At 39.7% G+C, this 18,868-nt stretch overlaps 1 protein-coding gene across 4 annotated transcripts in view; it reads right to left on the bottom strand.

Annotated features, from left to right (window-relative positions):
- The window catches only part of MBOAT1 (membrane bound O-acyltransferase domain containing 1), a 106,522-nt gene that overhangs the window by 43,440 nt on the left and 44,214 nt on the right, over positions 1–18,868 (bottom strand). For 2 of the 4 annotated variants that reach the window (XM_058555180.1, XM_058555177.1), the window contains exon 2: positions 532–677. Coding sequence is in view for 2 of the 4 variants with exons in the window: in XM_058555177.1 (XP_058411160.1) it covers positions 532–677 (146 nt within the window). In the remaining 2 variants the exon portion in view is untranslated. Of the gene's footprint in view, positions 1–88; positions 145–531; positions 678–8,583; positions 8,867–18,868 lie in introns of those variants that run through there. The other 2 variants (XM_058555178.1, XM_058555179.1) reach the window with 2 other exon arrangements.

Below are 18,868 nucleotides of genomic sequence, written 5' to 3'. Positions count from 1 at the left end.
AATTGCCTTACGTTGGACTTCTAGAAATGTTGGTTCTTAAAATTTCTTCCCCAAGAAGTGCCACTCCCAGGGTATTCGTCCAGCTTACCTAGTACAGAAAAGTGTAATCCACAGGCTTTCTCTGTTCAAGAATAACTCCCACTCCCTAAGACGGGAACAGAAACTATTGTTCTACTCTAAGTGCAGGACTAACACCAACATCTCCAGCTGTCATGCAATAAAACATCAATATCTACAACATTTAGAAAAGGCTCCCTGTTGGGAAAATGAAACCTCATAATATCCCATTGACATGACCCAGAGGAGATCAGTAGAAGTAAAATTTTAAGAAAAAATTCACCACACTGACTTCCCATGGGTAGTCAGTTTCTTGGTCCCAGGCTCTTACAGTAAATGGAGATTCCTGCAACTTCCCCATGATTTTACAATAAGACTTAACATATTTCCTTCCTTAGTGTCTGGGAAATGCAAAAAATATGGCCACAAAACACCCAAATGATAAATATTAGAATTTATAAGGCTTATACTCACCAGCCAAAACAAAAGATGACAAAATAGATGCCAAAAATGGTGGCAAATGCGTGCCGGACATCAGGACTGGTTTTACTAGGACTTAAGTAGATGCGAAACCAGAAAGCAGCAAACAAAGCAAAGAGCTGGCATGCCACAAAATTCACCTACATGGGAAAAAAGAGAGCATCAAAACCTTTACTGTTTTGCCTGTGTGCGAATTTTCTCTTCTCTTTTCAGATTTCCATATCAAGGTGCATCTCAGACTTGGATTTGGATTTTTTTCCTCAGTAGAGTGTTGGTTTGGAGGAGATGCGAGAGATTGACAAGATAACCACAACCTCATCTGATATAAGAAGTGAGGAATTCAATAGTTTCTTTTCCAACTCTTTAAGACTAGCCAAGGTTGCTTTCCCATGCACAAAACAGGGGACTTTTTAATGCAAAGGGCCTTCGCTGACTGTGAGGTCAGCTTTCTGGGTCTCTTCCCCCACTCCCCACAGCACTATCCTAAGATAAAGAATGTGTTCTTTTAGAGACACAAATGAATCAAATCAATGAGGCTTCCCTCATTTGGTATCTAAGAAATCAAATGCTTCTCCAACGTAATCATCAGCTGTTTTCTAACTCTAATTTCCCTCATTTTAAATTAACACCAAATAAGCAAGAGCATTGCTCAAATTCAAGGTGTGACACTAAAGATCCACAAAAAAAGAAACAGCCCTGCATTAAACTTCCAATGTCAACACTGTCTGCTTATGCAAAATAGACACCAAATTTCCTTAGAGAAAATCTCAATGATCTATCTCTCAAAAACATTTTACATAAAAGAAAATATAAAATAATTCCCTGATACTCCCAGAAAGATCAGCAGATTTAAGGCAAAACCAAAATACATTGTCATTTAACCATAAATAAAAACTGGAAAAGCAGTTTAAACTTTTCAGAGTACTCAGAATGAAAACTTCAGTATCAATTTGCTTTTAGAAGGCACTTAATTGAAAAAGGATCGAGAATATAAATATCTGAATAGACCCTCAACTTCAGCCTCAGCAGTTTTTCACACAACAACCTGTAGCTGTTAGTGAAATTCATTAGGGCTGCACTGGGAGGTAGGGCTGGAGGTAGCAGACATCAGCTCCATCTGAGCTCATTTTGTTTTCCCAACAAAAAACAAGAATACTTTGGACCCCTTATAATTCATAGAAAATAATAATTTCAGAGAATTTTTTGTTTCGTTTTTAAAAATTGACTGTGCTGAGTTTCCCCTCTATTTGGAAATCATTCTTCACCAATCTTTCCAAAAACTTACTCCCGCCACTGCCCACCCTCACATTCTACCTCCAAAGACAGAGAGGAGGTGAACCGTGATCCTATCCTGCATCATTTGGTCAAATCTTTTTATATAGCCTAAATGCACAACCAACAACTCACACACACACACACACACACACACACACAGAGAAAAATAATCAGCAAGGTTCAAAATGGAAAGGAATTAACAACTTGGAAGTCAAAGTTAGGATCATGTATGACCATATGATCAGACAGTTATGATCAGTTATGTAGGCGATCCATCACACGTGTTCTTTCATTCTCTCAGCCCAGGGACCAGCCCACAGCCACAGCGGAACATACTGATGCAGGAGAGCAATCAAGAGGAAACGCTCTCCATTCCTTCTGGTTGGTCAGTAATTACTGAGCATCCCTGCACATGAGGAATGATTCAGAGGATAGAGCAGTGGTTCTCAAGAGCATGTTCCCTGGACCAGCAGCATCAGCATCACCTGGAAACTCGTTAGAAATGCACATTCTCGGGCCCCACCTCAGACCTACTGAATTAGACATTCCCAGGGTGGGACCAGCAATCTGTGTTTTAACAGGCCCCCTGAGTGATTGTGATGAACATTTAAGTTTGCGAACCACTGGGACAGAGGAGAAAGAAGGCATGATCCATGGCTTCAGGAATTTATAATCCAACCAGGAGAAGAGCACAAATAACCTGCAAATAATTGTGAAGTAACATTAATAATGTGTGAACCTACTACATTATTATTATATTCTTACATTATGTGCCCTTTAGATCCAAAGTAAACAAGAAGTTTCATGGTTAAGGAGGGATGAGAAGCAGGTGAACAATCAAGAAAACCGTTGAAATGGGTAAAAATTGAGGGAGATTAAGGACATTAAACATACTGCTGCCTGGGTCCTATCCCTAACCATTCTGACTTAATTGGCCTGGCATCAGGGCTGTCCAAAGTGTTCAGGTGATTCTAATATGCAGGCAAGATGGAGACCTCCTAGTTTAGAAGCATAAAGAGAGAGACCTACAGAGGCACCCATGAGGAAATGGGCTTCCCCAGAATGAAGAAACATACAAACAAAGGACGGGAAGATTGGACTGTGAAAGCTCTGGGGCAGGGATGAGATGGAATAGATTTATGAGTGATCAAAGCCTGGTGGCTATCATGCAGCCAGGCCAGGCCTCTTCAGTCTCCTGAGCTGGGTTTGTCTTCTTCTTTTTTTTTTTTTTTTGTGAGAAAGATCAGCCCTGAGCTAACATCCATGCTAATCCTCCTCTTTTTGCTGAGGAAGACTGGCTCTGAGCTAACATCTATTGCCAATCCTCCTCCTTGTTTTTCCCCAAGGCCCCAGTAGATAGTTGTATGTCATAGTGGCACATGCTTCTAGTTGCTGTATGTGGGACACGGCCTCAGCATGGCCGGAGAAGCGGTGCGTCGGTGCATGCCCAGGATCCGAACCTGGACCGCCAGTAGCGGAGCGAGCACACCTAACCGCTAAGCCACCAGGCTGGCCCTGGGTTTGTCTTCTTTAAGACCACTTCAGGGGCCGGCCCGGTGGCTCAAGCGGTTAAGTGCACGCGCTCCGCTGTGGCGGCCCAGGGTTCGCTGGTTCGGATCCCGGGCGCGCACCGACGCACTGCCTGGTAAGCCATGCTGTGGCGGCGTCCCATATAAAGTGGAGGAAGATGGGCACCGATGTTAGCCCAGGGCCGTCTTCCTCAGCAAAAAAAAAAGAGGAGGATTGGCGGATGTTAGCTCAGGGCTGATCTCCTCACAAAAAAAAAAAAAAAAAGACCACTTCAAACCTCCAACGAAGAGAAGGCCTCACTATGGGAAAACTACATCTGATCTTGTCACCCTAGCAATTGAAAAAGAGGAAAGGAAGACTCACTTGGCCATTGAAGCAATCTGCCATATTTCAATCACCTGCCCTAGTTCTGACACTAAGTTGTCAGCTGGGCGGCCTTAGGTAATTCATTGGTTAATTCCACAATCATTTACTGGTTGACTCTATATGCCAGATACTGGGGATAGTGAGCAAGACACTGTCACTACCCTGAAATCAAGAAGAGGAGACTTACATGCTCTGGGTTTCAATTGCTTTTTTTCACAAAATGTGCACTTTGGGAGAATTGGTCTCTAATGTCTCTTCTGGCTCTAATGGTCTCTGATTCTGTATCTAACCTGAATCCTTTCCCTTAACTATTAATGGCAAATGCCTAAACACAAGACTTTTTTATAGATTAAAAGCTTCCCCCTACACACAGACACAACTCACTCCCCCACCCTCCTCCCAGGAGTGAGTCATGGATGGCTAGCAGAACGTTCAATGGCAAACTGTTCCAAGACAAAAGTGGAAAGATACATAACAGCACCACTTAGTTCTAGCAGGAGGGTTATAGCAGAATTGCTTTTCAATTACTAGATGTTCATCTTAAAGGTACAGGCTGAACCACAACTAGACACCACTTCACACCCATTAGGATGGCTATTATTTAAAAAACAGGGTCAGCCCCATGGTGTATTGGTTAAGTGCGCGCGTTCCACTGCTGGCGGCCCAGGTTCGGATCCTGGGCGCGCACCGACACACCGCTTGTCAGGCCACGCTGTGGTGGCGTCCCATATAAAGTGGAGGAAGATCAGCACGGATGTTAGCTCAGGGCCAGTCTTCCCTCAGCAAAAAGAGGAAGATTGGCATGGATGTTAGCTCAGGGCTGATCCTCCTCGCGCACATACACTAAATAAATAAATAAATAAATAAATATTTAAAAGATCAGTTTATAAAAATAAATAAATAAAAATAAAAAACAAAATAATAAGTGTTGGCAAGAATGTGGAGAAATTGGAACCCTTGTGCACTGTGATGGGAATGTAAAATGGTGCAGGTGCTTTGGAAAACAGTATGGCGGTTCTTCAATAAATTAAAAATATAATTATATATGATCCGGCAATTCCACTTCTGGTTATATACCCAAAAGAATTAAAGGCAGACTCTTAAAGAGATATTTGTCCACCCAGGTTCATAGCAGCATTATTCACAATAGTTAAAAGGTGGAAGCAACCCAAATGTCTGTCAACAGATGAATGGATAATCAAAATGTAGTATATATATACAAAGGAATGTTATTCAGCCTTAAAATGGGGGATATGCTGACACATGCTATGCATGGATGAACTTTGAAGATATTATGCTAAGTGAAATAAGCCAGTCACAAAATGACAAATACGGTATAATTCCACTTATATGAGGTACCTAGAATAGTCAAATTCATAGACTCTGAAGCAGAATGGTGGTTGCCAAGGACTGAGGGGTGGAGGAAATGGGGTTATTATTTAATGGGTACAGAGTTTCAGTTTGACAAGTTTTTCAAGATGAAAAGAGTTCTGGAGATGGATGGTGGTGATAGTTGCACAACAATGTGAATGTACTTAACGCCACTGAACTGTACTGTATGCTTAAAAAGGGTTAAAATGGAAAATTTTATATTATGTATATTTTACCACAATTGAAAAAAAAAACCATACAGGCTAGAGCAGGATACCAATTTCTTTGTGTTTGCTAGCTCATATCAACACTAGTAGCTGGTAGGAACTATGACCATCTCTGCGGCCAAGAGTGGCTAGCTGCCATGACAACAATTCGGATAGGAAAAGAATTAAATCTTTGCTCCTTTCCTCTCCAAAGGGCCAACAAAATTGAAGGCATTATCTTTTAGAAATACATTTTGAAATGGGTTTGATTTGATGATTTGATCTGCTTCCAAATAATCTTGAAGGGATGGGGAGAGTGGAATGATTACAAATCAGTGGTTCTCAACTGGTGATGATTTGCCCCCCAGGAGACATTTTTGGTTGTCATAACTAGAAAGTGGCAGGGGGGTTTGTGCTGCTGGCATTTAGTGGGTAAAGGCCAGCGATACTGCTAAACATCCTAAAAGGCACAGGACAGCCTCCAGAACAAAGAATTTTCTGGCCCAAAATGTCACTAATGCCAAGGTTAAGAAATCCTGGTATAGATGAAACAAGATTGGCCATGCGTTGAAAACTATTGAAGCTGAATTTTTCATGGGCACATGAAAATTCACTCTACTAATCTCTCCACTTTTGTGTATGTTTGAACTTTTCCATAACAAACAGGTTTTAAAAATTATACAACTCTGGAAAGCAAATCACTGGCCTGAGATGATAAAGATATTAAACTCTAGTGACTGCAAGCAGTTGAAACTGAAAAGGTCTCTTTATCCACATCAGAGAGACACCTAAGTGAGTGAGGTAATAAGTATAGAAACAAACCAAAACAACAAAGACATCCTGTCTTCCTAAATAGGAAAAGAACCACCTTTTATGAAATGATCAAACTCCTATAAGAAGAGAATCAAATTATAACAATTACAAGAGAAACAGATCTACCTTCAATAATAATCAAACTAAGTATTTGTGACCTTCCACCCCATGACCAGCGACAGATCCAGTGGTTACAGCAGAGTTAATATACAGCCAGACTACTTGGCTGCAAGACCCAGCGCCACCACTTAGTGGTGGGAGAATTACAAAAGCTCACCACATCTTGGCTCCTAGTCCATGTGATGGAGGTAATAATAGTAGTAGTACTCCACAGGGTTGTTCTGAGGTCTAAAGAAAATATATAAGATCACTTGAAACAGTGCTTGGTACTGATAAGCACTTGCTATTAATATTACTCTACATCAACTAAACTAACACACAAATTGGGTGTAGAGTAAACTCAATGTGCCGTAACTACTGTTGAGCTGTTAAGAAGTGACTTCCCCAGTCAGCCTCCTCCCTGCTGCCCCTGCACTGATTCCCTTTTCCGCCCCACAGTCAGACATTTGCCAGAGTTTTCCATGTGTCCTTTCTTCCACAGGGAGAGGCAATGCAGCTTGGGACAAAGAGTCAATCTCTGGGTTTTCCAGCCCCTGAGTAGAGTTTTGTAAACTTAAAGCAGAGAGAAATCTGAAAGTCAAAGCAATCTCTGGAGATTTAGGCAAGATATTTTTTTCTTTTTACTTCTAAAAACTTGGCTTCATAGATCAAAAGCAAAGCCGAAGAATTTAAAGCATGGAACGTCTACCACAGTCATGGAAGGAAGAAAAGTTCTTAGTGATGAAAGGGTTATTTTTCTGCCCAAAGAAAGAGATAAAGAGTTTGGCCAGTGAGCTGAAGGAGGCATTCAGTGGAGCAGGACTAGCGCTTAGACATGGGGGTGGAGGGCTGACAGCGAAGGTGCTGAGACCACAGATACTGACAGGATCCCTACAGACATCTGGAGGAACGACGCAGGTGTCACAGAAGAGATGGTTGCTGGACTTCTCAGAATGCAGCCCAGGGAGACGGCCAGCCCCGTAGAGAAGCACTGTTTCCAGGAGGCTGAGAGGGTGAGGAAGTATAGGGACTAAGGCATGACACGGAGCCCTCTCCCGGGCTCTGGGAACAGCAGAGAGAACTGCTGAGAGCTAACAGGCCTGAGAAGGTCTTGCAGTGGGATTGAGGAGAACGTTGAGTGCGAACCTGCCACCAGGAGTCATAGAAGGGGCTGCAGGGAACAACAGATGATGCAGCAGCAAGAGGCCATGCCCAAGACCACAAGGAGGCGCTCCACTAGATCAGAGGCCAGCAAGGCCTCAATGGCACAGGGACTCGATGCCTTCACCAAGGCCATGCAGGTCTGTGGACCCCTTAGGGCTTAGCTCGTTTCCAGATGTAGAGGAAGACAAACGTAACCAGTCTTAAACAGGAGGGGAGCTGCCTAAAACTGGTAATTTAGCTTGACTACTAAATACTAGTTTAGCTTGAATACTGAGTAGGGAGAAATTAAACAGCTACATTTTTTGCATATCTATGTCTGTGGCTGTAAATTTTAAACCCACTATTATTGCCACTATTAGAAACGTGCACAAAATTTTTGTACAAAAAAATATTCACCTCAGTACTATTTCTAGTAGCAAGAAGAAGGAATCTAAAAGTTCAACAATTAGTAAAGACACTGGTTAACATAGGAAAACTAAAGGGTGCACCGGGCATTGTAATCCTTTTTGAAAGGAATATGGTACTATTTGCTATAAGCCATACTTTTGATCAATTCCTGGAAATTTATTCATTGGATGATAAAAAGCTAAATGCTGAAAAAATGTTGAGGTATTATTTATAAGACAAAATGAAGTAAAATGTACCTAAATATAGGACAACGGAGGGATAGTAATTAATGGTAAACCCATTCAATATAATAGTATTAAAAACGGTCATTATAAAGTGCCGATAATAAAATGAGAAATATTTGCTATAAGTAATAAAAAGTAGAATATAAAATTGTACGCACATTTACAACTACGTTAAAAAAACAATAGTGGCATATGGAAAAAGGGAAAGATAACATGCAGAATTGAATATGGCTGTTTAATCAGGGTGACGGAATCTAGGCAAATTTCTCTTACAATTTGTGATTGTAAATTCCACTTGGAATTTCCCATGCGCTCACCACATACACACACACACACACACACACACACACACACACACACACACACTATCAGGGCACTCTAAGAAACTCATCAAAGTCCTTATTTTATTCTACTTACTCTGTCCTCAGGGTTGCATTTCTTAGCACCGCTACAAATAAAGTTTAGGGAGGAGTTAGTCATAAATAGAAGTCAACCTATAAAGTTTCATCTTAAAGGAAAACACACTTTCTGTAGGCAGCAAAATGTCAAGAGTAACAATGTGGATGGCCAAAGAGAATGAAAACGCGTACCATGATGCTCTTTAATAAACTCTCCATGTTTAAAAGGAACATGTGCAAGCTTTTTACTTTCCTCCTGATCCCCTCCCTTCAGAGCAGCAGAGAAAGCTGCATTTTCATTCATGATCTCCAACGATACGTGCTCCACAATTAAAGCATTGTGTGGGCCCTTATGCATAAGGAAACAGGAGAGCACAGCTGTTTTCATCAGACTCTCCAACACAAGCAAGACTGACATAACTCGGCTTCAGCAGGAGCTCAATTTCCACAGCTCTTGCGCAAGATTTCCAAGTCACTGAAAGGAAATAAAACACAAGCCCAAGGTTTTGACTTCTTATTTCACCAAAGCACAATCACACTGTCCTGCCATTTTCAGATGTAAGCCTCAAATCTTTCTGCTCTAATGTGCTGCTAGAATTGCATTATTTGGGGATTTCTGTTCCATGGCCTTCATATTCTTCCCTCAAAAACACGAACTTTGCCAGGAGCAAAAACATTGCCTTCCACCTAATGAAGAGAGGCGAGCAGGCTATTTTTAACAAATAGCAAATATTAACAGTCCAAAATTATTTCCTCTACCACAGTGGTTTATCAGAGGCTCACCAATGAGGCGCAGGCAACCGTCCAGGCATGGAATGTTTTCCTCAGCAACGCTGCCTTATATGCTCCAAGACATAACCGATCTAATTAAACAATTCCTTATTTAAAGGCAAGCCGTTCCTCCTCCACAAACAGTGCTCTTTTGCATTGCCCCCTACACATAAATGCGGCTGGGCCAGAGTATGAAAAATGCTATCCTTTCTGTCCCTCAGAACAAAAAGTGTTTGTCCCACACTCTCCAGCTACCCTGCACTTTCAAAGAGATCCTTGTTATGCTTTCATTCCAGACTCCTTGGAATGTCAGCAAGAAATGCTTCCACATCTGTCATGAGCTCATTTTTCCAAGCTTGTAGATAAGCAAATATTATTTAAGATTGATAATCAATGTGTATAATTTATAAGCGAACAAGCTTCCAATTGATATTTCGTCTCATCATAACAATAAATGCCATTTACTGGGTGCTGGCCATGTGTCGGGCACAGTGATAAACCTGACATAAATGATTCAGTTTAAGCTTTACAACAACTTTATGAAGTAGCTTACTCCGACTTTACATCGGAGGAAAAGGAAAAATAAAATGGTTGAATACAAAGGCTGATTTCACAAAACTAGTGAGTGGCAGAGCCAGGAGTTAAAACCTGGCCTGAGTTCTCACTCATTATATTGTACCGCTTCCTCTCAACTCCCAACATTTTCCCCAGAAATACTATCATTCAGGGAGAATTTAGTAGCTGCCCGTATTAATTTGCTGGGGCTGCCATAACAAAGTACTACAGACTGGGGGGCTTAAACAATAGAACTTGATTGTCTCACAATTCTGGAGGCTACAGGTCTGAATTCAAGGTGTCAATGGGTTGGTTTCTTCTGAAGCCTCTCTCCTTGGCTTGTAGATGGCCATCTTCTCCCTGTGTCTTCATGTGGTCTTCTCTCTATGTCGGTGTCCAAATTTCCTCTTTTCATTGGGGTCCACCCTAATGATCTCACTTTAACTTAATTACCTCTTTAAAGACACTATCTCCAAATAAAGTCACAGTCTGAGGTACTAGGGCTTAGGACTTCAATATGTGGATTTGGGCGGAACACAATTCAGCCCATAACACTGCCCAATACAAATCCTTTACTCAAACACATGGAATGAAACAGACTTCATTTTCCTTGTTCCTACAGGTAAAAAGTCAGAAGACCCAAACCAAAGGCTGTGAGGGACACCGTGCGTCTTAGCATAAGCTGGAGCGCCCCACTCGCCTGGAGGTATCTCTCAGCCCACTACAAACAGCTCCTACGAGGGGCTTCCCAGATGCTGCCCCTGCCCCCCTGCTCCTACCTCTGTCAAAAGCTCATTAGCCTATAATGGGTCTATACATGTTGAGAAAGTTCATTATCCCTTAGCTTTTGTTTCAAACACACAACTTTTAAGTAATAACAATCGTCATTTATTGAGCATGTGTGTTTATTGAGCTCAACAAGTGTTGACTGTCGTTCTAAACGCTTCACATCTATTATCTCATTTTATCTTCCCAATAACCGTCAATGTACCACTGAGGAAACTAAGACGCAAAGTAATGGCCCCAACACACCCAGCTATAGGGCGGCACCATGAGTTACACTGAAATGCTTAGTCATTGCCTGTGATTGCCTCTCAAGGTCTCAGTCTGGTACAGGGGGAGCCTTGGATTAAGCTGCTGGGCTCAAAATCCACTCCAACAATTCTTCTTTGAGGCTTGCACAAACTTTCTCTCTGGAGTTTGTATACTCACATAACAAGCCTCCTTCCACCAGTTCAGAGGAAGTCATCCAGTCTCTCTGGAATGAGATAATCCCTCTCTTAATTCTCAGGAAAGAATCCTATTTACTTGGTTAGAGTTTAAATTGTACAAGAAGACTTGTGGCTTATCTTATTCTGTAAATATCACATCATGTATCAGTTATGATTTAGAGTTAAAATCCTTTAAAAACTGACTCCATTGGATAAAAGGGGAAAAAATGTTTATGCTGTTTCTTCAGCCATGGCAAAGGACAAGCCTTCAAATATGTAGGTGATATCTTTTAAGGATCTGCCTCCAGCTTGCCTCCCACCCCATATGTCATATTCTTGAAATCTTTGGCCAAGAAAGCAGCAAAGACTGAATAGAATTCAGGACCATTTGAGGAGTCCTGAAAAACCCTGTTCACAAACATGTTGTCACCCACCTCCTCTGGAGATATAATTTCCCCATTAGAATTAATTCCATTGTTAGCCAGTTAAAAATGTTAATAACAATAATAAAAATAACAAAACAATAATAGTAGCTAGCATTTAGGGTGCTTATTACCTCCCAGGCACTGATCTAAATCCTTCTGCCTGATAATTCCTTTAATATTCACAAGTCTTTGAGGCTCTTTAAGGCATTCATTTTATAAACAAGTAAATTAAGTCACAGAGAGGTTAAGAATTTTTCCCAAAAATCATACACCTAAGTACGTGGCAACACTGGAATTTAAACTCAGGAAGTCTGGTTCCAGAGTCCATCTGCTTAGCCACTACGTGATGATTCATTCAATTCAACCTTCTGGTGTAATTCCAACATCTCATTTTCCGGATGAGGAAAGAGGAGCACAGAGATTGTCAATGATTTGGCCTGGGTGTGGCCACACAGCCACTGAGTGTCGGAGCCGGGATTAGAACTAAGGTGCCCTGACTCCCGTCCAGTGCACTTTCCAGTAACTTCCCAACAGCCTTGGATGTGGGATGGCAGTAAAATGGGGTGCAGGAGGTCAGATAGGTCCATCTAGGAATAAGGTCTGAGTGAGGAACTCTGGACTTCCAGCAGGGTGGGGGGGACACACACTGCTGGAGGAAACACCCCTGAACAAGGAAGTGCAATGTTTGGAGAGACTTTATAACCTTTTCTTTTTTTTTTAATTGAGAAATAATTGACATATAACATTATATTGGTTTCAGGTATACAACATAATGATTTGATAATTATATACATATTGTGAAATGATCAACACAATAAGTCAAATTAACATTCATTATCAGACATAGTTACACATTTTTTTCTTGTGATGAGAAATTTTAAGATGGCTTAGCAACTTTCAAATATACAATACAGTATGGTATTATTATTGACTATAGTCACCATGCTGTACATTATACATCCCATGACTTATTTATTGTATAACTAGTAGTTTGTACCTTTTGACCTTTCACCCATTATGCCCACTCCCACCCCCCACCTCAGACAACCACCAATCTGTTCTCTGTATCTATGAGTTCTGTTCGTTTTTGTTTTTTTTTTTTAAGATTCCACATATAAGTGAGATCATACAGTATTTGTCTTTTCCTGTTGGACTTATTTCACTTAGCATAATGCCCTCAAGGTCCATCCATGTTGTCACAAATAGAAAGATTTCCTTCTTTTTTATAGCTGAATAATATTCCACTGTATATATACCACATATTCTTTATACATTCATCCATCAGTGGACAATTAGGTTGCTCCCATGTCTTAGCTACCGTAAATAATGCTGTAATGGACATGAGAGTGCAGATATCTTTTCGAGTTAGAGTTTTTATTTCCTTTGAATAAATACCCAGAAGTAGAATTTCTGGATCATATGGTATTTCTATTTTTAATTTTTTGAGGAACCTCCCAACTGTTTTCCATAGTGGCTGCACCAGTTTACATTGCCACCAACAGTGCCCAGGGTTCTCTTTTCTCTACATCCTCACCAACATTTGTTATTTTTTGCCTTTTTGATAATAGCCATTTAATAGGTGTGAGGTGATATCTCATTGTGGTTTTGATTTGCATTTCCCTGATGATTAGTGATGAGCATCTTTTCATGTGCCTATTGGCCATCTGTATTTCTTCTTTAAAAAATGTCTTTTCAGATCATCTGCCCACTTTTTAATTGGATTGTTTGTTTTTTTTGCTATTTAGTTGTATGAGTTCTCTATATATTTCAGATATTAACCCCTTATCAGATATATAATTTGCAAATATTTTCTCCTAATCTATAGGCTGCCCTTTCATTTTGTTAATGGTTTACTTTGCTGTGCAGAAGCTTTTTAGTCCCACTTATTTATTTTTGCTTTTGTTGCCTTTGCTTTTGGTGTCAAATTCAAAAAATTGTTACTCAGAGTGATGTCAAGGAGCTTACCACCTATGTTTTCTTCCAGGAGTTTTATGGTATGGTTTCAGGTCTTACATTCAAGTCTTTAATCCATTTTGAGTTAATTTTTGTGTATGGTGCAAGAAGTGGTCCAGTTTCATTCTTTTGCATGTGGCTGTAGAGTTTTCCCAACACCATTTATTGAGGAGACTGTCCTTTCCCCATTGTATACTCTTGGCTCCTCTGTCATAGATTAACTGACCATATATGCACCGGTTTATTTCTGGGCTCTCTATTCTTTTCCATTGATCTATGTGTCTGTTTTTATGTCAACACCATATGTTTTGATTATGATAGCTTTGTAGTATAGTTTGAAATCAGGAGCATGATGCCTCCAGCTGTGTTCTTCTTTCTTAAGATTACTTTGGCTGGGCCGCCCCGTGGCTTAGTGGTTAAGTGCACGCGCTCTGCTACTGGCGGCCCGGGTTCGGATCCCGGGCGCGCACCAATGCACCACTTCTCCGGCCATGCTGAGGCTGCGTCCCACATACAGCAACTAGAAGGATGTGCAACTATGACATACAACTATCTACTGGGGCTTTGGGGGAACGAAAGGAGGAGGATTGGCAATAGATGTTAGCTCAGAGCTGGTCTTCCTCAGCAAAAAGAGGAGGATTGGCATGGATGTTAGCTCAAGGCTGATCTTCCTCACAAAAAAATAAATAAATAAATAAATATTAAAAAAAAAAAGATTACTTTGGCTATTCAAGGTCTTCTGTGATTCCATACAAATTTTAGGATTGTTTGTTCTCTTTCTGTGAAAAATGCCATTGGAATTTTGACAGGGATTGCATTGAAGTTGTAGATTGCTTTGAGTAGTATGAACATTTTAACAATATTAATTCTTCTGATCCACGAGCACAGAATATCTTTGCATTTATTTTCATCATCTTCAATCTCTTTCATCAATGTCTTATAGTTTTCAGTGTATAGGTCTTTAACCTCCTTGGTTAAATTTATTCCTAGATATCTTATTCTTTTTGATGCAATTGTAAATAGGATTATGTTTTTAATTTCTCTTTCTGATAGTTTGTTATTGGTGTAGAAACACAACAAATTTCTGTATATTGATTTTGTATCCTGCAACTTTCCTGAACTCGTTTATTAGTTCTAACAGTTTTTTGGTGGAGTCTTGAGGGTTTTCTACATGTAATATCATGTCATCTGCAAATAGTGACAGCTTTACTTCTTCCTTTCTGATTTAGATGCCTTTTATTTCTTTTTCTTGCCTAATTGTTCTGCTTAGGACTTCCAATACTATGTTGAATAAAAGTGGCAAGAGTGGGCATCCTTGTCTTTTTCCTGATTTTAGAGGAAAAACTTTTAGCTTTTCACCACTGAGTATAGCGGTAGCTGTGGGCTTGTTATATACGGTCTTTATTATGTTGAGTTGCGTTCCCTCTACACTCACTTTGTTGAGAATTTTTATGATAAATAGATGTTGAATTTTGTCAAATGCTTTTTCTGCATCTATTGAAATGATCATATGATTTTTTTATTGATGTTTTAATAGTTTTTAACATTGTGAAATTTTGGGTTGTACATTTTTGTTTATCCCTCACCATATGTATGACTCCCTTCACCCCTTGTGCCCACCTCCCACCCCCATTGCTCCTGCTAACCACAATACAGTTTTCTCTGTCCATGTGTTGGTTTATATTCCACATATGAGTGAGATCATACGGTGTTTGTCTTTCTCCTTCTGGCTTACTTCACTTAACATAATACCCTCCAGGCCCATCCGTGTTGTTGCAAATGGGACGATTTTGTCTTTTTTTATGGCTGAGTAGTATTCCATTGTGTGTGTATATATATATATATATATATATATATATACCACATTTTCTTGATTCAATCATCAGTCAAGGGACACTTAGGTTGCTTCCACGTCTTGGCTATAGTGAATAATGCTGCAATGAACATAGGGGTGCATAAGCCTCTTTGGATTGTTGATTTCAGGTTCGTTGGACAGATTCCCAGTAGTGGGATGGCTGGATGATCATGTGATTTTTATCCTTCATTTTGTTAATGTGGTTTACCACGTTGATTGATTTGCAGATGTTGAACTATCCCTGCATCCTTGGGATAAATCCCAAGTGATTGTGGTGTATGGTCTTTTTAATGTATTGTTGAATTTGGTTTGCTAATATTTTCTCGAAGATTTTTGCATCTATATTCATCAGGGATATTGGCCTGTAATTTTCTTTTCTTGTGGTGTCCTTGTCTGGTTTTGGCATCAGGGTGATGCTGGCCTCGTAAAATGAGTTTGGCTGTTTCCTCTTCTACTATTTTTTGGAAGAGTTTGAGAAGGATTGCTATTAATTCTTCTTTAAATGTGTGGTAAAATTCACCCATGAAGCCATCTGTTCCTGGACTTTGTTTTTTTGGGAGGTTTTGATTATTAATTTTGATTATGACTTGAAAATCTTGACCAGGGCCTGGGTATGTCAAGTTTTAAACAAAGATGGAGATCACCACCAGCAATAGGTGTGTGTGTGTGTGTGTGTGTGTGTGTGTGTATATATATATATATATATATATATATATATATATATATATATACGTATAATTTTTTCTTGTGACCCAAGTCCACCCAGCTGGGCCTGGAGCCATCTTTTCTCAATCTGGTTCCATAGTGAAAAGTAACCTCAACTAAGAGTCTCCCACCACTTACAAGATTATATGGGATCGTAACATCATCTATTTCAAGTTTGTAATGAGCTCTAAATGGAAGGTGAAAGTACTTTATAAATTATAAAGCTCCACGAGTATTAGGTTAGCTACAAACTGTGAAGTCAGCTAACTAGCTGCTACATAGACTACTCAATGTTGCGTTGCCCACTAGTTATCTATTGAGCAGGACTCCCTAAGACAATGGCTGTCAACACTGAGCACTGGAACCACCAGGAAAAATCTTATAATTTTATTATAAAAAAATAAAAAGGACTGATTCTAGGGCGCCACTCTGAGTTTAGGGGGGATCGGTGAGGGCAGAGGCCAGTCACCTTTTTTTAAAGGTTCCCAAGTGATTTTAATGTGCAGCCAGGTCTGAGAATCACAGCTTCATCTTATCCTGTTGCTAACTGGGAGGTAAGAGGCAGTCTGGTGAGTATATTTTAGAGTAATTAAAGACTTTAAATCAGGCATAAAATAGACAAGAGAATCTCAGACTATTAGCAATTATCTGGCCCAAGCCCCTAATTTTGTGCTTAAGGAAACTGGTCCATAGAGGGAAGTCACAGGGAGACTATGGCCAGAGTCTTCTAACTCTATAGATCTCCTTCCACCTTATAAATGGATTCAAAAACTTCATGCCCCACGTGAACTATGACTTGTTTATTGATTAATACTTTTTTACATATATGCTGGCTAACCAATTCTGACTACATTTTGTCTCCCTAACACTCACCACTCCATTACACTCTACTTTGTGAACTGGCAGAAGAGCTATGAAAACGGTTTAGCACACTGCATGCCTAGCTTTTTGCAGAAAGTTTAAAAATGAATAGGGAAATGAAGTGATTCATATAAAGCAAGAAAAAGTCATCCAAGCTAATCAAACTATTATCCTGTATTCCCAGGCCTGAATGACGCATATTAAAACAGCTTCAGATCCTTCTTCCAGACATCTAGTAAAACTATACCTAAATGAAGTCAATCAAAAGAAGCCACAGTTTTTATTTTAATCTAATTTCTTTTTATTATAAAATTAATAAATGCTCATTTTAACAAATTGTACAATACAGAGATGTGCAGTGAAAAAAACCACACAGTCCCTCCATCCCCAACCTTCTAAACACACCGCCCACCATTCTTCTTAGAAAATTGGAGTATATTTTTTAATACTTTGTCTATGTTTATAAAAATATACCCATATACTCCTTTTGTTTAATATAATCTTGATATAAAAATTACCATGTAACTCAACTTTTCACTTAAATATTTAGCTAATTTATACTTTTTAAAGCTGCATACTTAGTTTAGTCATACTTAGCTAATTTATACTTTTTAAAGCTGCATGATATTCCATAATACATGTTGCAGAGGGGAAACACACTCCACTCCTTAGATTTCCATAAGGGTAAAATAATTTCCACTCCGTTCCCTAGGAGGAAAAATATGTAAGGAGAATTTCCACCTTCTCTTCACTCTGACCCCCTCACTCCCTCCTCCCTAGGGAAGTAGTCAATCAGCTCTATCATTAATAAGGAATATTTTGCTCCCTCTGTGTGTCTCTTGGGTCTTATTTCCAATTGGTTCTACATCTAGGCAGGGAAGAAAAGGCTTTTGTTTATTTGTTTCCCAAAACTCCAATCTTATGTATGTGACACAATTTAATCAAGCATTCTCCAACTTCCAAGTGGTTCCAGTTTATTCACCATTACAAATAGCACCATAAAAAAAAAATCCTTGTACAATATTCTTATGTGCTGGTGATTTTATGTCTGTAAGATAAATTCCCAGGACCTTGGTCAAATAGTATAGTTATTTAAAATTTTAATAAATATGACCAGATTACTTTCTCTACAAATTGAAGCAATTTTTTACTCACACCAGTCACATATGAGTATGTATCCTTTACTCTTCACCCTTGGCAGCACTAGATGCTATGAATCTGTTTAATTTTTTCAATCAGATGGTGAAAAACTGGTATTGCATTAATTTCAATTTGCATTTTCCTGACTATTGGTTGAGCACCTTTTCATTTATTATTGGCCACTAGACTAACATTTTCAAGTATTTACTGTAAAAAAGGAGAGTTATGCAGATGAATTAAGCACACAAGTTTAATCAATAGAAATGAGAGCAGCTAGAGTATGGAGTTAAGAGCACAAGGTTTGAAGCCAGCCTGCTGGGGAAAGAATCCCACCCAACTCACCTCCTAGCTATATAACCTTAGCCAAGTCATTTAATCTGTATCTCAAATTCTCCTATAATTTTATTTATTTTTTTCCCCCAAAGCCCCAGTAGATAGTTGTATATCATAGTTGCACATCCTTCTAGTTGCTGTATGTGGGACGCGGCCTCAGCATGGCTGGAGAAGCGGTGCGTCGGTGCACGCCCGGGATCCGAACCCGGGCCGCCAACAGCGGAGCGCACGCACTTAACCGCTAAGCCAAGGGGCCGGCCCTCAAATTCTCCTATAAAAGGAGGATAATAATATAGCTACTGTCACAAAATTAAATGAGTTAATACATGTAAAGTGATTAGCACGGTGCCTGTCCAGCACGAAATGCTCAATGTGTGCTATTATCATCTTTTTTTCCATTAAGCTGTTTACCCAACACAGTAGCAAGGAGAAAAGCTCAAATGTACTAATTAGAGTTGACTAAATTCTTTGCACATCCTTTAGTAGAAAGCGTATACATGATGAAATCCCCCCCAAATCACTGATGGCCTACCAATACATAATAAGCTCCTATATGTCGAAAACCTGTCCTAAAGGTAAAAATGCAATTAGCCCATCTTCCTTCCCAAATGAGATTTGAGTTCATCACTGTGCTTTAAAGTGGCTACATTCATTACTCTAACATCTTT

This window comes from Diceros bicornis, chromosome 14 (assembly GCF_020826845.1).
Source record: "Diceros bicornis minor isolate mBicDic1 chromosome 14, mDicBic1.mat.cur, whole genome shotgun sequence".
Lineage (NCBI taxonomy): Eukaryota > Metazoa > Chordata > Mammalia > Perissodactyla > Rhinocerotidae > Diceros > Diceros bicornis.
This window is presented reverse-complemented; position numbering and strand designations above follow the sequence as displayed.